At 43.9% G+C, this 23,407-nt stretch overlaps 1 protein-coding gene across 1 annotated transcript in view; it reads right to left on the reverse strand.

Annotated features, from left to right (window-relative positions):
* CPNE5 (copine 5) overlaps positions 1–23,407 on the reverse strand; it is a 212,276-nt gene that overhangs the window by 24,410 nt on the left and 164,459 nt on the right. Inside the window, exons 12-13 of the mRNA XM_043963252.1 lie at positions 13,349–13,424; positions 4,375–4,428 (exon numbers count right to left, since the gene is read on the reverse strand). Of these exons, the coding sequence (XP_043819187.1) occupies positions 4,375–4,428; positions 13,349–13,424 (130 nt within the window). The remainder of the gene's footprint in view (positions 1–4,374; positions 4,429–13,348; positions 13,425–23,407) is intronic.

The raw sequence follows: 23,407 nt of genomic DNA on the forward strand, positions 1-23,407 counted from the left end.
TCTCTTGCAAGTAGCCATTTCCATTTCCATCTTTGCTGCTTATATTATTGTTATTCAGTTGTCTCAGTTGGATCTGATTCTCTGTGACCTCATTTGGGGTTTTCTTGGCAAAGATACTGCAGTGGTTTGCCATTTCCTTATCCAGCTCATTTTACAGACAAGGAAACTGAGGCCAGCAGGATGAAGGTCAAACAGCTAGTAAGTGTCTGAGGCCAAACTTGAACTCAAGAAGATGAGTCTTCCTGACTCTGGGCCCAGAGCTCTATCCATAGCACCACCTAAATATTCTTTGCTACTTGTTAGTGGGCATGACATTGTCCCAGTCCAAAATAGAGTGTCCAAAAATATAATTTTTAAGAAAGGAGTCCCTAGAAAGTGCAGCCCTATGGAACTAGAAAACAAAGGGATGCCTGTTGATTATGGAAATTATGGAAATGGATGTGATGAACTCATCATTGTGTTGTATGAAATGATGATTGTAAGAAAAGGATGTTTTCAGAAAAGCCTGGGAAGATCATATGAACTGATGCAGAGTAAAGTGAGCAGAACCAGTAGAATAATTTATACAATAATATTGTAGACAAACAATTTTGAAAAACTCATCTCTGATGATCACAATGAACAATTATGACTCCAGAGGACTTATGATGAAATACACTACCCACCTCCATTGAGACATAATTTTTTTTGGACGTGGCTAACGTGGGATTTGTTTTGCTTGACTATACATGTTTGCTAAAGGAGTTTTGTTTTTCTTTCTTTCTTTCTCAGGGGTGTGTGTGGGGGGAGGTGGCAGAGAGAAGAAAGAAGGTTAGAGTGTGGGAAGGAGAGAAAAAAAAGTCATTGAAAAAAATTTTCAAGAGAAAGGACCACCCTGCATCAGCCAGTAGGCCCCCAAACCTGGACTTCTGTGTCTGGCATGAGCCAACTGGGATAGGGTATAGAAGGATGTGGGCAATCTCCCTGATTTCACCTTTAGTGATTAGGGATAGGCCCCATGTACCTCTCCATGACTTCCCTTTATAAACTCCCCATGAATGTCCAAGCAGGAATTTATGCTTTAAGGGATGGGGATTGGACTTGAGGTTTCAGTGATGTGAGGAACTTCTTTCTACTAAGGTCAGCACCCTTTAATCTTAGAAAATCACCTAGAGCACTGTTAAGTGACTTTTTCTCAGGTCCAGTTTGTGCCAAAGGCAGGATTTGAACCCAGGTCTTCCTGACTCTGAAGTCCTTATACCACACTGCCTCTTGTGTCTTACACCTACTGATATTCTTGGCCTATTCCACATCTCAGAGTAAGGTGTTCCTTTCATCTCCCACTGACTTTTGAACTCATCCTAAATTTGCCTTTTTCCAGTTTCTGGGGATAGCCCCTCCAGCACCCCACCCCAGAATCTGGTGACCAAAGGTCTATTCCTCTCCTCTATCCGGGCCTTCATCTTTCAGGCTTCCATTTTTCTTTGCAATCTGTTCTCTCGAGTCTTTTAGTCTGTCCTCATACCATCCAGGAGTATGAAGGCAGGGTGGAGGACAAAACCAAACCTTTCCTTCCAAGAGCTCTGCTTAAGAAAGCCCTTAGCCCAGAACTCAGGAAATCCATATTCATTCTCATTTGGCAAGAATCTACTCGGTGTAAGGCTCAGGGTCCACAAGTTCAGGATTTATGACACCAAGGGCAGGTGCCAGTTATCTTTGGCCTACATAGCAAGGAAGAGCTGGCCAAGTAGCTAGGTGAATGCAAGGGATGGTTTTGAGGGAGACCTTCGACCTACTTAAAGGAAGCAGTTCTTTTCAAAGCACCCTGTTCTTTGGGAGATATCCTGTTCATGAGGTGGATCAGAAAGAACCTTCATTTCTAAATCATTAATCAAGCTTATTTCTCTATAGACACACCTGGAAGTAGCAAAGAAACCTAGAATCTCAGGGACCTCAGAGGTCATTTAATATAATTAAATTGCCCCCATGTGGGAGCGGAGAAGACATGCGGTGTAACTTGTACCTGAGCAGGAATCGCTTCTATAGTGTCTAATAAGAGCCCACCCCCTGTCAAGGGGCAATGGATAAAGCACTGCTCCTGGAGTCAGGAGGACCTGAGTTCAAATCCAGCCTCAGACACCTACTAGCTGTGTAACCCTGGGCAAGTCACTTAACCCTAATTGTCTTAAACATCTGGGGTCATTTCTGGTCATCCTGATGTATATCTCACCACTGGACCCAGATGGCTCTAGAGGAGAGAGTGAAGTCAGTGACCTTGCATAGCCCTCCCTCATTTAAATCCAATTCAGGGCAGGTCATGACATCACCCTGATGTTATGGTCCTCTTCTGGAATGAAGGACAAACAACAACAACCCCATGAGCTGCTGTTTGGAGGTGTCCAATCAAGAGCAACCTACTGGGCAGTTAGGTAGGGTAGTGGATAGAACACTAGCCAGGAATCAGGCAGACCTGAGTTCATAATCTTGCCTCAATCACTTACTGTGTGACCCGGGGCAAGTCACTTAACTACTGTCTGCCTCAGTTTCCTTATCTGTAAAATCAGATGATAACAGCACATACCTCCCAAGATTGCTGTGAGGATCAAATGAGATACTTTAAAAACATTCTGCAAACCTTTAAAGTGCTATATAAATGTGAGCTGATATAACTCCCCCAGAGCAAGCTTATTATTCCACAGTGGGACAATTCTAAAAGGAGGTGTTTTTTTTTCTTTTCTTACACGGACCCCAAATCTGCCTTTTTGAAACGCCTATCCATTGGTCCTATGTCATGCTCTCAAGTGGCCGTGTAAGCACTGCCTAAAAGGATCTGGAAATGTTTAGCCTAGAAAAGAGAAGACTTGTGGGAGACATGATTGAGGTATTCAAGCATTTGAAGGTCTGTGACCTGGAAGAAGAAATAGATTTGGCCCCAGAAGGGTCATAGGGTTGTTTGTGGTTTTTTGTTGTTGTTGTTGTTGTTGTTTTGGTGAGGCAATTGGGGTTAAGTGACTTGCCCAGGGTCACACAGCTGGTAAGTGTTAAGTGTCTGAGGTCAGATTTGAACTCAGGTCCTCCTGACTCTAGGGCCAGTGCTCTATCCACTGCACCACCCAGCTGCCCCAATATTCCTATCTTCATTTTATAGATAAGGAAACCGAGACCTGGGGAAATAACCCAAAGTCATATAGGACTAGTGGATAAAGGATTTGGTTTTTTTGTTTGTTTGTTTTTTAAGTGAGGCAATTGAGGTTAAGTGACTTGCCCAGGGTCACACAGCTAGTAAGTGTTAACTGTCTGAGGCCGGATTTGAACTCAGGTACTCCTGACTCCAAGGGCCAGTGCTCCATCCACCGTGCTATCTAGCTGCCCCATATTGCTATTATTATTAATAATACTAATAATTGCTAGCATTTCTATAGCTTAAGGTTCACAAAGCACTTTACAAATAATGTCTATGTATATTTGTGACACAAGCTGTCCTTTTCTTTGCTTTTTCCTTTTTTTTTTTTTCCTAATGGAGGGGGAAGGGAGGAGGGAGAGAAAATTAGTTTTAGTTAATTGAAAAAAATTTTAATTTAATTTTTAAAAAACAGCACAAGGAATGGGCTGCCTTGGGACAGCAGTGGGTGGCCCCTCACAGGAGGTCTTCAAGAGAAGGCTGGATGATTATGTCTTGAGTATATAGTAGAGAGAATTCTTATTCTGCCATGGATTGCCCTGGTTGGTCTCACAGGGCCCTGTGAACTCCCAGATTTGGTGATTCAGTGAGCCCTTCCAGTGAACTCAATACTTTAAGAGGCAAGAAGCAATAAGGTCTCCTCGCTTAAAAAAAAAAAAAATTGGTAAGTGGGGCTCATAGCTAATTAACCAAGATTACTGAGTTTCCAGTGCGTTTCCGGAAGGGGACCCATTGCATGGCTTCACACAAGGCCACCCATGGGGAGGGGGTGTTGTTCCCGGCGCGTTTTGTGAGACTTTCAAGAGCTGCTCCCCCTCCCCCCTCCCCAGTCCCCAGTTGGGATCCCCCAGGGCTCTCGGTTTCCCTGAGATCCTCCCCCAGTGCCTTTGATGATCTTCCATGTCCCCAGCAGGTCTCCTCCTGGGCTGCTCTGTGTTGAACAGATGTAGAGACAGCTTAGCTGGATCCCGGATTGCTGAGAAGCCCCCGTGGGAGTTGTTCTTGTCCAAATTTCATCCTGAAACAGGCTGCTTGTTGTCTGTCATCTCCCGGGAGGTTGCTCCATCGGTACCTCCTCTCCGCCCCCGCCTTTCCCCCCATCCTCCCTGCACACCAGGGCTACTTGGGGCCTGACCCACTTCAGAGCTCAGACTGTCTTCACTCAGCCCCTGGGGGAGAAAGGAGAGGGATGGGGCGGGGGAAGAGGGACTCACTGTGCCGGAGTTCAGGTATTTCTTTTTCTTCATTTTCTTTTTCGGGTTTACCACCTGAAGGAGGGAAGAGTCGCAGGGTCAGATGGGAGGGTCTCCAGATAGTCATTGATGCCACTTCCTGCAGTGCCCGGAGTTTATCTGCTCCCTCTGCCCACCCCACCCCCAAATAAAAGGGCAATGGGCCCTTGAGAGCAAAAGTTTGCTTTGGAACCCAAACCTTAGGCTGCAAATTTGCCCATTGGAAGGAGACCTCCAAACACTGCCATCTCTCACCTCCTCAACACACACCCTCAGGTCCAGTCAGGCCTTCCTCTAACCAACACCAACACACCATGTTTGAAGGATCATCAGACCAAAGATTTAAAGTTGGAAAGGACCTCGGAAGCCATTTGGTCTGATCCCAACATTTAACATATGGGGAGACCAAGGCCCAGAGAGATGAAGTGATTTAGGATCATTGGATCTGAGATCCAAAGCCAGAAGAGACTTCAGGGGCCATCTAGGCTAACTTCTTCATTTTACATATGAGGAAAGTGAGGCCCACAGAGGTCAAATGACTTGACCAAGGTCACACAAGTAATAAAGTGGCAGAATAAGGATACAAAGTAGCTTGCTAGTGGAGGCATGTTCATTTCTGCCTCCAAATTTTGGGCTATTTCTTCCACACAGACTATCCTTGCTTTTCCTCATTCCTACCACATGCTCCTCATCCTTCAAAGCCCAGTTCAAATGCCACTCTATCCATGAAGCCTTCCCTGATTTCCCCAGACCTCTTTGGAACTCCTGCTGCATTCTTTATTTTTTGTTTTGTTTTGTTTTTTAATGTGGTAATTGGGGTTAAGTGACTTGCCCAGGGTCAGACAGCTAGTAAGTGTTAAGTGTCTGAGGCCAGATTTGAACTCAGGTACTCCTGACTCCAGGGCTGGTGCTCTATCCACTGTGCCACCTAGCCGCCCCTGCATTCTTTATTAATATCACACCCTGAAGACAGCCTGGTGAGGTGGCTGAAGAGCTGGTCTTGGAGTCAAGAAGATCTGAGTTCAAATCCTATCTAGTCCTTACAGCCTGTATGTTCTTGGGCAAGTCACTTAACCTCAGTGCTCCTGACAGTTCTCTAAGACTATAAATTACAAAGCACAGACTGATCTGTCTTGGTAGTTCCTCAGCAACACTTCCATCCGGTAAAGAAGTAACAAGTTCAGTTTTTTAAGAATTACACAATACAGTACTTTATTGTCCCCCCTGTATTCATTGTACCCTGAGGGCAGGGGCTGTGTTTTTTCTCCCTTCTGTCTTAGCTCAGGACTGGCTGATGGGATAGGGCTAGGGTGAGGGACTAGCTGGCAGCTAGGGGGATAGAGCACTGGGCCTGGAGTTAGGAAGACCTGAGTTCAAATCCAGCCTCAGACACCTACTAGCTGTGTGACCCTGGGCAAGTCACTTAACCCTACTTGCCTCAGTTTCCTCATCTGTAAAATGTGCTGGAGAAGGAAATGACAAAGTATCTTTGCCAAGAAAGTCCCAAATGAGGTCACAAAGAATTGGACACAATTGAAAACTGAAAGACAACAATAGTGACTAGATCTGTGCTTTCATAAGTATCAGGAACTCCTTGAGAAGGAAATTCCATCTACCAGTATAGATCTTTTCTTCAAATTACAGTCTTAGAGAGTTGCCTAGAACACGGCTTCTTAAACTTTTTCCACTTGCAACCCCTTTTTGCCCAAGAAATTTTTACACAACCCCCCAGGTATATAGGCATATAAAATAGGTAGACATACCAAATTTTTCTTGACCCTCACATTCAGTTATGTGACCTCATATGGGATTGGGACCCACAGTTTACGAAAGTAGGGCCTAGAACACTGAAAGTTTAAGTGACTCGTCCAGGTCAGCCAATGTGTAAGAGAAGAGAATTGAAGTCAAGTGTTCCTGACCCTGAGGTAGACTTCTTATCTACTAAGCCAGGCTATACTTCTGAATGAAATAGCAATAATTTCGTATACTTGCAAACTGCTTTATACATAGAAGATCATAGGATTTGCATTAAAGGGCCTTAGAGATCATGGAATCATAAATCTAAAGCTGACACTTCAAAGTCCATCTAATCCAACCCCTTTATTTTACAGTTTACAGGAAACTAGGACCCAAGTAAGGGAAGTGATTTACCCTAGGTCACACATCCAGTAAGGGAGCCAGTATATAATCCAGTCTAACCTCCCAATCTAGATTTGAACCCAGGACATTGAACTCCAGAGCCAGCATACAATCTAGTCTGACCTCTTCATCTGAGATCCAGAGAGGTTAAGTCTAGGTGACTTGGCCAAAGTTATCCAGATATTAAGGAGCAGAGAAAGGATTTGAAAGTGAGACCCCCTCATTCCAAATCAGAGTTATATGAGCAGTTCTGGCACCTTTTTCAATATAAATTCCATTAAGAGGGATAGGGAAAGGGCAGCTAGGTGGCACAGTGGATAGAGCACCGGCCCTGGATTCAGGAGGACCTGAGTTCAAATCCGGCCTCAGACACTTAACACTTACTAGCTGTGTGACCCTGGGCAAGTCACTTAACCCCAATTGCCTCACCAAAAAAAAAAAAAAAAAAGAAGAAGAAGGATAGGGAAGAGTACCACCATCCCATAATAGGGGGAAAGAGAGTCAGAACATTAGCCTCCTTGAGCAGAAATACCTCAAGACCGTTGCTGGGCAAGCCAGCCCCAGGGGAGAGAGCAAGGTGGGACTGGGCTAGGGAAGAACTTCCATGGGGCATAGATGCTGGGGGCTGGTGTGGGGAGGAGGAGGAAACACCAACATATATGGTAGCTTCCTATTTTAGCTAATTAAAAGGTGCTAAACAGTTGTTTTTTAAACCTGCTAAATGAATTCAAAAGATGTCGGACCCTATGAATTTTGGTACCCTGACACAAAGCTCTGCTTGCCCTGTCCTGGTTATTCCTTTGCTCCAAATCAAATGTTTACCATATTTTCCCTACATCCTTTATGATGGATTGGAGGGTAGAAGAATCTGGAAGCAGTGGGGAAGCCATAAATTTTAAAAGTTGACTCTGATTTCCACAGGTTCTCACTGTTTTAAAAGTATACTTCTGGGGGGCGGCTAGGTGGCGCAGTGGATAAAGCACTGGCCCTGGATTCAGGAGTTCTTGAGTTCAAATCCGGCCTCAGACACTTGACACTTACTGGCTGTGTGACCCTGGGCAAGTCACTTAACCCCCATTGCCCCGCAAAAAAAAAAAAAGTATACTTCTGGGGGCAGCTAGGTGGTATAGTGGATAAAGCATTGGCCTTGGATTCAGGAGGACCTGAGTTCAAGTCCAGCTTCAGACACTTGATACTTACTAGCTGTGTGACCCTGGGCAAGTCACTTAACCCTCATTGCCCTGCAAAAAAAAAGTATACTTCTATATATTTCTGTTAAATATTTCCACTAACTCATCAAGAAAATTTCCACAAACACTTTGTTACATCTCAGAGTCTTCTTCTTTTTTTGGGGGGGGGGGGGACTTAGGCTTGCCCCACTGATGAAGCTTCCCAGTCACCTAAGGCATGAGTAGAAAGCACTCCTCAGACCTGGTGGATTTCCCATGACCCCATGAGTCAACACATCCTTTTTTTTTTTTTTTAGTGAGGCAATTGGGGTTAAGTGACTTGCCCAGGGTCACACAGCCAGTAAGTGTCAAGTGTCTGAGGCTGGATTTGAACTCAGGTCCTCCTGACTCCAGGGCCTGTGCTTTATCCACTGAACCACCTAGCTGCCCCAACACACCCTTTCAATCTGTCTCCCCATCCTGGCAAATGTGGTGGTGAGGGATGCTGTGCTCCAATGAAGCAACAATCTCCTTGAGGAACAGCATCTTGCAAGCTTTGCAAGACGGGGAGTTAGGGAGGGGAGAGGCTCCCTCGATTGGAGGAGACCCCTGCAAAATGCAGGTAAGAGAATATGGGGACCTCAGCTAGCATTGACGAGAGGGCCTCTGGGGTCCCTTCCAAGTCTGGATCTATTATTCTACAAAGGGACAAGCAAAGGGAGGAGATGGAAGGGGACAGGATCAAGGGCACTAATAGAGAGGCTATAAGGGGTCATCTGCACCTATGTGAGTGGAGACACAGAGAGGCTCAATAGGAATTGGCAACTGACTGGAGACAAGGGGCTCACCCTTGAAGAATGAAGAGTGGAGGATGTCTCCAGGGGGTGCAAACCTGGATAACTGGAAGAATGGTGGTAGAAATGGGGAAATAAGGAAGAGAAGAAGGTTAAGGGGTTTAGATAATGAGTTTTCTTTTAGAAGGAAGGTAACAAGCATTTATTAAGTGCTTACTATGTACCAAGCACTGAGCAAAGCACTTTACAAATATTCTTTCTGATCTCTGGGTGATGGGTGTTATCATTGTGACCATTTTATAGGAGAATAAACTAAGACATATAGGGTTAAGTGACTTTTCCAGGGACATAAAGCTAGGAAGTGTCTGTGGCAGGATTTGAACTCAAAACCTAGAGCTCTATCCACTATGTAGTGATCATGGGTAGACCCCAGGAGCTGTTGAGATCACAGATATAAACACAGAGTTAGAAACAGAGACAGAAGCATAAATGCAGAGAAACATATAAAGAAGAGAGAAGACAGAGAGAGAAAGAGAAAAAAAACTGAGATATAGAGGCTAGAATGCAAAAGAAGAGAGAAGAGGGCTCAAGAGAGAGGTCTAGGGACACCATCCATGGTGGGTAAGGCATGGATGATAACTCAACAAAGGGTGGCCAGAGGAGAGTCAGGAGAGAACAGTGTTTTGAAAGCCCAGGGAAGTGAGCCTAGGTAAAGGAGGCAGTGAATAGTGTCAAATGCAGTAGAGTGTTGGACCCTAAGTCAGGAAGACCTGAGTTCAAATCCCACCTCAGACACCTACTGTCTATATGACCCTGATCAAAGTCACATGACCTTTCTCAGCCTCAGTTTTTTTATCTGTAAAAAGGAGGTAATAACAACACCTCAGAGGATTATTGTGAGGATCAAACAAGATAATATCTCTAAAGCACTTTACAAACTTTAAGATGTGATTTAAAAGCTACCTATCATTATTATATGCTTCAGAGAAGTTATGGGTGAGACCTGAGAAAAAAATCACTGGATTTAGCAACATGGGTGACCTTGAAGAGAGAAATTTCATTTGAATGATGAGGTTATAAGCCAGATTGCAAAGGGTTGAGAAATGAGTGGGAGGTGACAAAGGGGAGGCAACCAGCGTAGGCAGCTTTTTCTAGGAGTTTGGCTGTGAAACGTAGGATAGCTTGAGGGGATGGCAGGGTCAAATTAAGAGGTTTTTTTTTTTTTTTGTTGTTGTTTTTTTTAAGGATGGGTGATCTGGGCCTGTTTGTAAGCAATAGGGAAGGAGTCAATGGGTAAGGAAAGACAGAAGAGGGGCAGCTAGGTGGCGCAATGGATAAAGCACCAGCCCTGGATTCAGGAGTACCTGAGTTCAAATCCGGCCTCAGACACTTGACACTTACTAGCTGTGTGACCCTGGGACTTAACCCCCATTGCCCCTCAAAAAAAAAAAAATTAGACAGAAGGACTGGAAAAAAGGGTCTCTGAGTTCCCTTTCAGCTTTAAATCTGGGATCTCAGGATCCTAGGATTGAAGAGGGTCATCCAGGATATGGAAGGGGACAGGGTCAAGGGGCTCAAATAAAGGGGTTGCTGTTTGCAAGGGTGTCATCTGCAGAGGGAGAGGGGTTGATCACCAAGTGAAGAAGGGTTGGGGGGAATGAGGGGAGGGCAAGGGCAGGGTTTTGGAAAAAGCCTATGATAAGAAGGTTGGAAGATACATCCAAGCACACACACACACATGCACACACATGCAAATTCTTTTTTTTTTTTAAGTGAGGCAATTGGGGTTAAGTGACTTGCCCAGGGTCACACAGCTAGTAAGTATCAAGTGGCCGGATTTGAACTCAGGTACTCTTGAATCCAGGGCCGGTGCTCTATCCACTGCGCCACCTAGCTGCCCCGACACATGCAAATTCAAAGCATTATATAACATGTAAGTTATCATCTTCTGATGCACAGAGAGATACAAACAGGTATTCCCATTCACTGAAAGGCCAATTATTTTAGCAAGTTGCAGAGAAGATGGTTAATATGATGCATGGCCAACTAGCTTCTTCACCTCTACACCATCCCATTTTCTCCTCTGTAAAATGAGGGTGTTGACTAGCTCCATCATACCCCCTCCCCACTTCCCCTCATAAAGCTAGCTCTTAAGGGCTATGACACATACAGAGGACCAGCTCCCCCTAGAGGCCTCATGGAAGTAACACAGAGCTGGCCTCTGGCTCCCAAACATCCTTCACACTCCATCTCCTGTCTCCTGGGGTGGCATGGTGAATTCCCCGGGCAACTAGTGAGTGTCAGAGCCAGGACTTCAAATTTTGTAATTCTACAACTCTAGATACAAATTTGTTATCAGTTGAGGATCGATGACTGCCTGCCCTACCCAGGGGGCAGAGTGGCTTCTGTAGACCTCCATGAGGACCTTTCTGGATCTACTGGACCCTGAATGGAGGGAAAGTGTGGAGCAGGGTTTGAGAAGGAAGTGAAATTCTCCATTTTCTGGGTGTTCAATTGAACAAGCTTCATATCCTTAAGTGGCTTTATTGGAAACCCACAATCAAAAGGAACTTTCTCTTTTTTTTTTTCCATTGAGGGATCAAGACCTCCCAGGTGTGAAGGATTCTAAGTATTCTGATCTTCCCTCATCTTCTGGTCCCTGAAAAGACTAAATTATAGCCCAAAGAGAGACTGGCCTCATCTCCAGCTCCCTTCAGAGGCAGGGAACAAGAAAAGTGATCCTGATCTAGTAACTGTAAAAAAATCAGGATGTTGATCTACTTATCTCCTTCGACCCCTATTCAGTGCAATAAAAGTATTTATTGACCACCTACTATGTGCCCAGACCTCTGCTAGGTCCAATGGGGAGCATGGGGCAAGAAGAAAGTGTAGGTTTAATGTGATTGTAGATATATAACCTGTATCAGATTGCTTTCTCTCTTGGAGAGGGAGGAGGGAAGAGAGGGAGGGAGAAAAATTGGAACTCAAAATCTTATAAAAACAAATGTTGAAAAAAGCTATTATAAATAGGATGGAAAAGATGTAATTGGCAAATGTTTACAAAAATTAAAAATATAATACAACATAAAGAAGAAGAAAGTGTGGCTGCTGCCCCCAAAGGAGTTATACAGTCTTTTGGGGGAGACAGTAAACAACTAGAGGGCAATAAACATCACCCAAGAATCCCTGCGTTCAAGTCTCACCTCTGACACGTACTGATTGTGTAATCACTTAATCTCTCAGTCATCTAGTCAATTCTCAAAGACTGTGAGTTGCGGAAAAATTGCTGATCTGTCTAATTAAAAGGTGTTTCTGAATTGGGAGTATCTTATACCAATAAAATCAGAGGTCTAATGCAAAAGACCCTCCCCCCAAAACCCCATCACTTAAAAGCAGAAGTCCTTTATCCAAATCTAGGATCTAACACTTGCTAGCTGTGTGACTTGGGAAATTGCTTCACTTCTCAGAATCTCAGAGTGTTTATTTTTTAAAATTTATATGTACATATATACATTTTTAATAAATTTATATATATATATTTACTTGCTTATTTGCTCACTCATCCATTTATTTATCTATTTGTTCACTTGCTCAATGATCAATTTGATTGATTTAATTGTTTATTTGTTTATTTATTTCTAAAAGGTTCTGTAAGGGCAGCTTCATCTAATAGAAGCTTAGGGTCAGGAAGAAACCAGTTCAAACCCTGCCTCTGGATCACTTGACACAGCACCTTACAAACCATGCTTGTTGATTGACTGAGAGATATACTAGCTGAGTGACCATGGGAGAGCTAACCTCCCAGGTTAGTCTCAGGCAGGTCTCTAAGGCTGTAAATTATAAAGAAGCTTCTTAACTCAGGAGTTCCTTATGCCAATAAAATCATAGGTTGAGTCCTTATTCTTAATAAATAATAAAGCAAGGTGATTATTATAGATGTTAAGTACAGAAGGAGTTCAGAAGGGGAGGGGCAGAAATCAGTGGGATTGGGGCAGGGGAAAGAGAGCTCCAAGGAGAGAATGGAACTTGAGCTGAGCCGTAAATGATGTGTAGGATTTGGCTCTACAGAGAAAGGGTAGAGCATTAAAGATGGCAGGGAAAGACATGGGCAAAGGTTCGGAGGGAGGAATTTAAGGGGTGAGTCAGGAGTGGTTAGAATTATTATCTCTATTTTTTTTTTTGCGGGGCAATGGGGGTTAAGTGACCTGCCCAGGGTCACACAGCTAGTAAGTGTCAAGTGTCTGAGGTGGGATTTGAACTCAGGTCCTCCTGAATCCAGGGCCGGTGCTCTATCCACTGAGCCACCTAGCTGCCCCCTATTATCTCTATTTTTATAGATTAAGAAATCAATTCCCAGAGAGGAAACATTACTTGACCAAAGCCACCTAGCTAGTAAGTGATTGTACTGGGGAATAGAACCCAGATTTCCTTGTTCTCCCACCTGGTGCTTCCCATTACCCACCCATCCCCATCCCTAGAAAATAAGAATTTTTGTTGTTCAGTTGTTTTCAGTTGTGTCTGACTCTTTGTGACCCCATTCCAGTTTTCTTGGCAAAGATACTGGAGTGGTTTGCCATTTCCTTCTCCAGCTCATTTTACAGACGAGGAAACTGAGACAAACAAGGTTAAGTGACTTGCCCAGAGTCACCTCCTCGCTCCTGAAAATAAGACAGAAATGTCAAGAGACCCTTAGAAGCCTGCTGCAAGGCAAGAGCTAGGGGAGGGGGGGGGGACACCTGAAATCACAGTGCCAGGCTGCAGCTCCTCAGATTCAGGCCTTACCTAAAGGTTCCATGCTCCTTTGCTCCTTCAAAACAAAGCAAACAGCATGTTTTGGAAGCAGGGAACACTCACCTCATAGATGTTGAACTGACTCTGCCCACGAGCCAGTTCCCGGTAGCTAGTGGTGAACTCCCCAATGAAGTCATGACTGCAAGAGAAAGAAAAACAGCGTGAGCCCCGGCGTCCACTCTCCCCCCTCTACCCCTTTCCCCTCCCTCCTGACTCCAAATATCTCCCTGAAAAGATATCCACAATTCCACCATTAGAGCTTTATTCCTTTGAATTGGATGTTGTCCTTCCTCCCTTTCACTCCTTTTGTTCTTGGCTTTGGAGTTCTGTCTTTGCAACTCTGAAATGGAACTCATATTCCCTATGTGAGTTAAGGGGAGGCCTTAAAAGGCAGAAGGAACAATAACTTTGATGTCAGAAGAACAAGACTCCAATCCCATCTCTGATGCTTTTTACCTGTGTGACCTTGGGCTACTACTTTCTGAGCCTTAGTTTCCTCCTTTGTAAAACGGGCTGATGACATTCAGCTCTAAGACTATGCTGCTATGGATTTCTTTGGCCCTGACTGTACAAAGAAGGGGTGAGGATAGAGGAGGGGCTCACTGACTTCACAGTTTTGCCCTGTGTTTACCCCCCACTGTAGTCCCTGGTATCGTCATAGGCTTATCCTTATGAGAGGAAAATGATTATTTTTAATGAGCAGAATTGCCAACCTCAGCCATTAGTACAACTTGGAAAAATTTGACCTCTGACACCTAGCCCTGAATCCTACTGGCTCCATGAAAAAGAGAACCTCTAATGGTAACTCCCACCATATCAATTCACGTAATGAACTAAAGTGGCCAAAACCCAGAGCCCCTGACTATTCAGTCAACTAGTATTTATTAAGCATCTACTATGTGCAGGGCATTGTGCTAAGTGTTAGGGATACAAAGGATGGCAAAAGCAAAAACAAAAAAACAGTCCTTGCTCTAGACTCATAGTCTAAAGGGGGAGACAATGTGTGAATAATTATGTACAAACAAGCTATTGCTTGTTGTTGTTCATTTTCCAACAGGACCCCATTTAGGGTTTTCTGGGCAGAGATACTAGAGTGGTTTGCCATTTCCTTCTCCAGTTCATTTTACAGATGAGGAAACCGAGGCAAAAAGAGTTTAAATGACTTGCCCAGGGTCACATAGCCAGTAACTGATTGAGGCCAGATTTGAACTCAGGTCTTCCTGACTCCAGGCCCTGCACTCTATACACTGCACCACCTACACCTGCAAGCCTGGGTGGCTGGGAGGATGATGGCAGTAGAAAATAAGGGAAATAAAACCAGATAGGCTTCTATGTGACTTTCACAAGGTCTTCTAGGAAACTATCCCCCATCTTCCATCCTCTAACCCCTATTTCCCCATGTTCCATTATCTATCCCTTTTTCATAGACCCCATTCCCAGCCCCCATTTCCTAGACCCATTTGCAGTTCACCATTTTCCATTTCTCTTTAAGTAGTCATTCCCTATCCCCCGTTTCCTATTCCCCATCCTCAGTCCCTTCCTTGTCCTTTCACCATCCTTCATTTCCCCCATTCTGCATCCCTCTTTGACACCCTCATTCCCTAGCCTCCTTACCGATTTCATACTCCCCATACTTAGTCTCCTATTATCATTCCCCATCCCCTCCTCCCCATTTCCCAGACATCATATTCCAGTTCTATCTCTATCACACATTTCTTATTCCTCATGTTTAACCCCCATTATCTGTCCTTCTTTTACCATTTCCATTCCCCATTATTCCTTTCTCATTCTCCATACCATCCTCCTTATCCTATCTTTTTTTTTTAAGGCAATGAGAGTTAAGTGACTTGCCCAGGGCCACACAGCTAGTAAGTGTCAAGTGTCTGAGGTCAGATTTGAACTCAGGTCCTCCTGAATCCAGGGCCAGTACTTTATCCACTATGCCACCTAGCTGTCCCCCTCCTTATCCTTTCTTTTTTTTTCTTTCTTTCTTTTTTTTTTCATGAGGCAATTGGGGTTAAGTGACTTGCCTAGGGTCACACAGCTAGTAAGTATTAAGTGTCTGAGGCCAGATTTGAACTCAGGTCCTCCTGACTCCAGGGCCAGTGCTCTATCCACTGTGCCATCTAGCTGCCCCCCTCCTTATCCTTTCTTGATCCTTCACTCCTCATCCCCTGTTCTCCATGATCCATCCCTCTTTCATACTCCCCAGTGCTCATTTCCCATCCTCCATTCTCATCCCTATTATCTATTCTTCTTTCATATTCCCCATTCTAATCATCCATTTCTAATTCCTCATCCTCAGTCCCCCCATCATCCAGTTCCCATCCTCCATCTCCCACCCCCTATTCACCATTCCCAATCATCCATCCATTTCCCATTCCTCACCCTTCACTTCCCATTTACCATCTTCTATCCCCCACATTCCAGCCCCCATCCTCCTCTCCTCTCCACATCACAACCACGCCAACACACACACAGAGTCAAGAACAGAGCAGCCAGTAGCATTCATCTTGATGTTACTCTTGAAAGTACAAGTTTAATGAAGCTTTGCAAAAGGAGTACCGCCATCACTCACACCCTCTCCAATCCATCCCTTTTGCCTCTGCCAGAATAACCTTCCTTAAATAAATTTTTTAAAACCCTCCAGCTCCTCCTTCTTACTTGGTGAATACAGTACAGACCCCTCTGCAAAGCACTCAAGGGCCTCTGCACTCTTTCCTCCACTCTCTATTTGCAGCCTCATATCATATTACTTCCCTCCACATAACCTATGCTCCTGCCAAATAAATCACTTTACATTTCTGAAAAACCATGAAGTATCTGGAAAAGCACTAGGTTTGGAGTCCAAGTGGCCTGTAGCCAAACCCCAGCTCCGCCACTTATGACACACCCATCCTGGGCCTCAGTTTCTCCATCTGTAAAATGGGGGTGGTGTTCTAGAGGATCATTTATGTCCTCTCTTTGGGCTATTTGTGATGTTCTCTCTCTCTCTCTCTCTCTCTCTCTCTCTCTATATATATATATATATATATATATATGTATATATATAACACACACATACATATATAACACACACACACACATATATAAGATCACAAATAGCCCAAGGAGAGGACATAAATTATATATATATATATATGGTTCTCTTCCTTTCGTCCATGCCTTTGTCTACATTGTTCCTGATACCCAGAATGCCTGCTGAATTTCTATCCATCTTCTAAAGGCCTGTTTAAATAGCTTCTTCTTCAAGAAGCCTTCCCTGACCACCACCATGCCCCCCCCAGGTCAGTAAAGACTTAAAAACAACACTTTTATTAATACCTTTTAAGGCACTGACTTATGGGGATAGGGATTTCACTCTTACAGGGAATTTCCAGATAAAGGAACTCCCTCTAGCCATGTAGAGAAGCACCTTCTCTGGGATTTAAAGGCTTAAAGAGTAGCCTAAGGCTCAGAGAGGTTAATTAACTTGCCCTGGGTCACACAGCCAGGCTGTGTCAGAGGAGAGAAATGAAACTAGGTTTCCCAGGCTCTGGGGCCAACTCAATCTCTTGTGATGTACTCAACATGCATTACTTTAGAAGTCATTTGTTCTGATGTCATAGCCCTCCAGGGCACAGTAAGGTCAATGAGTGTAGGCCCTGGGCTAGCTGTGGTTACATATTTATGGTTTTCTCATATATCTATCTATCTATCTATATGTGTACGTATAGATCTATCTATATGTGTATATATAGTTGTGTGTGAGACAGAAAGAGAAGAAAAAAAAGAGAAGGGGAGAGGGAAGGAGGCAGAAGAAGAGAGGAGGGAAAGAGGGAAAAGGAAGGGAATGAGAGGGAGAAAAAGAAAGAAAGAAAGAAAGAAAGAAAGAAAGAAAGAAAGAAAGAAAGAAAGAAAGAAAGAAAGAAAGAAAGAAAGAAAGAAAGAAAGAAAGAAAGAAAGAAAGAAAGAAAGAAAGAAAGAAAGAAAAAAGAAAGGAGGGAAGGAGAGAAAGAGGAGAGAGGGAAGGAGGGAGCAAGAAACAGACAGAGACAGAGAGGAGAGGAAAAGGAGACAGAGAAAAACAGAGAGAAGAGAGAGAAAGGGGAAGGAAAAGGGAGGGAGGGAGAGAGACCGAGCCAGAGCCAGAGAGTGTTCATTGAGGTTCAGCACAGCAAAGCTCAAGGTAAGCCAAATGTCCAGAGTTGCAGAAAAGGCTAGAGGGAGGCAGAGGCCCTGGATATCCAAGGGGAGATTTGAGATGAAGGGATTAAGGCAAAACAGAAGAGCAATATCTCCTGGGGATGTTGTTTCCCCAGTAGACTCAGAATACCTTGGGGCACACAGGGAATGCTTTTGCCTTTCTTTGTATCCTTAACTTTTATCACAGTGCCTGGCTCCTAGTGAGGGCTTAATAAATGCTTATTCACTTTTCAGGCAGCAGTGGGAGAAGGCCTATAACAGGAGACTAAAGTAATAACAGCGACAGCTTACATTGATGTATTTTACAGAGCATTTTACCCTCTGCATAACTCCTTATTGCATATATGAAGTATACACAGTAGGTGGTATACATATTATTATCTCCATACTATGGATGAGGAAACTGAGGCAAACAGGGTAAAGTGACTTGCCCAGTGTCACACAGCTGGTAAGTATCTGAGGCTGAATCTGAACTCAGGAAGAGGAGTCTTCCTGACTCTATACACTGTGCCACCTTGCCTCCCCTAAAGTGCTAAGCACTTCATAAATATATTGTCTTGGGGCAGCTAGGTGGCACAATGGATAAAGCACCAGTCCTGGACTCAGGAGGATCTGAGTTCAAATCGGGCCTCAGACACTTGACACTTAGTAGTATGTAATTTAAGATTCTAAATGTGGATTCTAATCTGTTCCCCCAGTTTTGGGGGAAACTGACTAAAATCACTGATAAAATGAGTTTAGGTTTTTAAGGGTTTATTGAAAAATAGAAAGAGAAAGATTGAGAATAGAATTCCAACAGCCTGGCATTCCTATCTTTCCTCAAATTTCTTGTGAAGTCCTCTGCCGCCACCACCACCATCAAGTCAGGAACCCAAAAGAGACAGAGCTCTCCAAGCAGGCCCTCTTTCCTCCTTCCTCTCCCCTCCCAGAAAATAGGAGGCGCCTCAAGTTGATTCGCTGGTAGCCTTGATAGACAGCACCCATGAGCAAACATCATTTCCTGACGCCAAGGAAAAGCCACATGGCCTTGCCCTCTGAGGCATTTTCCTCATGGTGGAGCTTTCCTATAGTAAGTCTCCAGTAGGTGGCATCATTCCAATCATTACAGTAGCTATGTGACCCTGAGCAAGTCACTTAACCCTCATTGCCCTGCAAAAAAAAAAATAGGTCCTACAAATATATTATCTCGTTTTATTCTCACAACAACTCTGGGGATAAGTGATATTATCATTCCCGTTTTACAGTTGAGTAAACCGAGTTGGACAGAAGTAAAGTGACTTGCCCAGGGCCATACAGCTAGTAAATATCTGAGGCTGAGTTCAAACTCAGATCTTTGTTGTCTTGAAATCCCTTTGTAATATTTTGCATATGCTTTACATTTCCTTACTGTCTATATCTTGTCTATACTTTGTATTTACTTAACTATGTATATATTCTATCCATCTTCCCCCACCCCAGCAGAATGTAAACCCCTTGAGGGCAGGAACTATTTAATTTTTGTTTTGTATTGCCAGGGCCTACCAGTGTCTGGCACTTAATAAATTCTAGTGTAATAAACAAATGCTTAATAAATGCAATTGGACTGAATTGAATCCAGATTTCCCGATTCTTTGCACTGAAACTAGATTTCTTGGGAATCAAACAAAAAGACCCAGGACCAAGAAGAGACTGAATTCAGGATGCTGGTGAGAGGTATCCAGAGAGAATAAAAGAGGTAGCCACTGAGAATCATCTACAAAGCCGAATTCTGTATCAATCAACTCAGTCAATTAGCTTGTATTAAAGAGCTTACTATGCATCAATTCTTGCTGTGTTGCTTTCTGAACCTCGGTTTCTTCATCTCCAAAAAAGGGATTCAACAACAAACATTTCACCAGTGTTCTAGACTCTGGGGATATAATGGGGGTAACAACCCTGATCTTTGGCCTTGAGGGGGTTACATGTACACAGATAAACGTGTGTGTCTGTATGTAAGAGACAGAGAGAGAGAAAGAGAAATAAACAGAGATAGAGAGAGGAAGAGAGGGAGAGGGGGAGAGAGGGGGGTATGAGGGAGGGAGAGAGACAGAGAGAGAAAGACTCAGAGACAGAGAAAGAGAGAGACACACAGAGACAGAGACACAGAGAGAGAAGGAGGGAGGGGGAGAGAGAAGGAGAGGGGGAGGGGGAGAGAGAGGGAGAGGGAGAGACAGAGAGACAGAGAGAAACCAAGATTTCATCAGGGATTTATCAACACAGATGAGCTGCTGTTCCACAACTTATAGTCACAGTTCCCTGGGGGTCCTGAGAGATTAAGAAATTTATCCAGGTTTAAACAGCCAATATTTGTCAGAGGCAGAACTTGAATTCAGGTCATCCTCAGTAACACAGTGGATACATTTGCCTCTTTTTATTAGAGGAAGCTGGGGTACACAATGGATAAAGAGGTGAACCTGGAATCAAGAAGACCCAAGTGAAAATATGACCTCAGACACTAGCTGTGGAATTTGGGGCAAGTCACTTAATTGCTATCTGCCCCTGTTTCTTCATCTATAAAATGTTATCCCCATAATAGCCCCTACTTCCCAAGGTTGTTCTAAGGATTGTTATTATTGTTTAGTCATTTTTCAGTTGTTTCTGACTCTTTGCAACCCCTTTTGGGGGTTTTCTTGGCAAAGATACTGGAGTGATTTGCCATTTCCTTCTCCAGCTCATTTTACAGATGAGGAAACTGAGGCAAACAGGGTGAAGTGACTTGCCCAGAGTCACACAGTTAGTAAATATCTGAGTCTGAATTTGAACTCAGGTCTTCTCAACTCCAGGCCCAGCACTCTATTCACTGCTGCACTACCTAGCTGCCCTGTTCAAAGGATAAAATATTGTACCGTGTTTTGCAAACCTTAAATCTCTATACAAATTCTGGCTACTATTATGGTTGTTACTATTTGTTATTGTTATTCTTATTATCCCAACTCCCAGGCCTGTGCTCTGTGTACTACACCACACCTGTCTCTCCTCTGAGGACACTAGCGGATAAAAATACTTACACTAACTAGCTCACTGGGTTGTTATGAAGAAAGTAGGGTAGAGACCTCAAAGGTCTCTGTAAATATGAGCTATCTTAGCAATCATCTTAAGGCCCCTTCTTGCTCTCAACCTATGACTGCAATAATCTCCAGATCCAGTACATTTATTTTATTGCCTTTGTAGCGAGATTTCACTTCTCTGTGACTCTTCTTGGCCATGGGTAGAATCTCACCGGCTTCAAGAGAGCTGACCTGAATGTGTGCCGCTGATAAGTAATTTGGAGTGGGGAAGAGTCCAAGAAACTCCTTTCATGAAGTCAGAGGCCCATGCCCTTGGGCACCCTCCTATGACTCACACTCAGGCACCAAGACCTTGTTAAGTGTTGAACCCAATGGATGGTTCCTAGGAGCTCGGGACCATAGATTTGGGGTCGGAAAGGAGAGCAGAGAACATCTAGCCCAACAGCCTTATTTCACAAGTAAGAAAAGGCCCAAATCGGACCTGGAGGAAGCCACAAAGCTATGACTCACAACCAGGTTTTCTAACACCAAATTCAGTGCTTTCTTCAATGGGCAACAGTCTGGGGGTGGGTGGATAATCAAAGATCCCTAGCTTCAGTTTGCCTCTTCTCACTGGACAGCTAAGTGATACAGTGGATGGAGTGCTAGGACTGGAGTGAGGAAGACTCATCTTCCTGAGTTCAAATCTAGCCTCAGATACTTACTAGCTGTGTTATTTCAGTTGTGTCTGACTCTTTGTGATTCCCATTTGGGGTTTTCTTGGCAGAGATACCGGAGTGGTTTGCCATTTCCTTCTCCAGCTCATTTGACAGAAGAGGAAACTAAGGCAAACAGGGTGAAGTGAATTGCCCAGGGTCACACAGCTTCTAAGTGTCTGAGGCCAGATTTGAACTCAGGAAGATGAGTCTTCCTGACTTTGGTCTCTGCCCTCTATACACTGTGCCACCAACCTGCCTTAAAGTACTAGATAAAAATGACTTATTTTGAAAGGATCAAAAAGTAATTTTTGTTGTTGAGCCATTTCAGTCATATCTGATTCTTCATGATCCTATTTTGGGGTTTTCTTGGCAAAGGTACCAGAGTGGTTTTGCCATTTCCTTCTCCAGCTCATTTTACAGATGAGGAAACTGAGGTAAACAGGCTCAAGTCAAAAGGCAATTACAGGGGCAGCTAGGTAGTGCAGTGGATAAAGCACCGGCCCTGAATTCAGGAGGACCTGAGTTCAAATTTGGCCTCAGGCACTTGACACTTACTAGCTGTGTGACCCTAGGCAAGTCACTTAACCCTCAATGCCCCGCCAAAAAAAGGCAATTACAAAGCAATATAAAAATTCACTTCTGCAAGCATTTATTAAGTTTGTCCTGGGTGCAAAGCACTATGCCAGACACTGGGTAAATACAAAGTTTAGATAAAACAAACCCTCCTGTCCTCATGAAGTTTACAGTCTAAACTCAACCCCAACTCAACTCAATCTCCTGCCTGTTCCACCTTCTCAGTAGTTCTGCCCACCCGGGGATGACTGTGGCCCTGGGTCCTGCTCTCTTGATTGGCGAGTCTCTGGCTGAGACAGCCATTGCCTGAAAGGCCTGAGCCATATTCCCTTCACTCCCAGCTCAAATTACCCTCAGAAATGCTCCATCTCATCAGCAGCTTTGCTTCCATTTGGGTATCCTCTCCTCCCACTTTCTAGCTCCCCTTTATGTTCTCTCTTCCCCATTAGAATGTAAGCTCTTTGAGAGTTGGGACCAGCTTGGTTTTTTATACTTGTATACCCAGTACTTGGCATATAGTAAATGTTTAATATTTTGTGTGTCTGTTTCTGTTTCTCTCTCTGTCTTTCTCCCTCCTCTCTCTGTCTGTCTCTGTCTCTCTATCTCTCTGTCTCTCTCTGTCTCTCTGTCTCTCTCTCTCCCTCTCTCTCTCTCTTGTCACTTCTCTGTAGTCCAGGTAATTCTCCATCACCAAAAATAAATGAACAGGGGCAGCTAGATGGTACAGTGGATAGAGCACTGGCCCTGGAGTCAGGAGGACCTGAGTTCAAATCCGACCTCAGACACTTAACACTAGCTGTGTGACCCTGGGCAAGTCACTTAACCCCAATTGCCTCACTAAAAATAAATAAATAAATAGATAGATAGGTAGATAAATAAATAAATAAATGAACAAATAAAAAACATTACAAAGCACATACCAATTTGCATTGGTAGAGGGTATTTCCTGGGAGTTTCCTATACCATTGAAATCTCAGGTCTGGTTAAAAAAAAAGGAAGAAGAAAGGGGCATTCCATAGAACATGTAAAGATAAGGGGGGAAACAAGCAAATTATAAGATGGGCCCCCTTGGAGCTGAGAGTCAGCATTGGTGGGGGAAAACAAGGTCGGTGAGGTGAAAGGGAGGAAAATGGAGTCAGGCTGAGGAATTTGGATTTGATGCAGCAGATAATAGCGAGTCACTGAAATCCTGTCTCCTCACTTCCTTATCAGCTTCTCAGCATTGATTATTTGCCCAGTACTAGGATCCGGCAGATAGGATATGGTTTCTGCCTTTGAGAGCTTTATACTTATAACAACTAGGAAAGGTGAAGAAGACTATTGTCAAGAGGAGAAACTACCAACAGAGAGTCCGGCTAGGGGGTTGTTGTCATCTGAGGTGAACCGATGAAGTCACCTGACTTGTTTTAACAAACAGACCAAGTACTCCTAGAATCTCAGCATTGGAAGGGACCACCAAGGCCTTTGAGATTTAGAGCTAGACTGCAGAGAACATCTAGTCCAAACCTCCCATTTTAGAGATGAGGAAACTGAAGCTCAGGAGGCAAGTGACTTGTCAAAATAACACAGCATCAGAGGGGAAATTTGAACCTAAGTCTTCGTACTCCAGTGAAAACACTCTTTTTACTTTCCAGCCCATA

Source organism: Dromiciops gliroides, chromosome 4 (genome assembly GCF_019393635.1).
Source record: "Dromiciops gliroides isolate mDroGli1 chromosome 4, mDroGli1.pri, whole genome shotgun sequence".
In the NCBI taxonomy this organism is placed as follows: domain Eukaryota; kingdom Metazoa; phylum Chordata; class Mammalia; order Microbiotheria; family Microbiotheriidae; genus Dromiciops; species Dromiciops gliroides.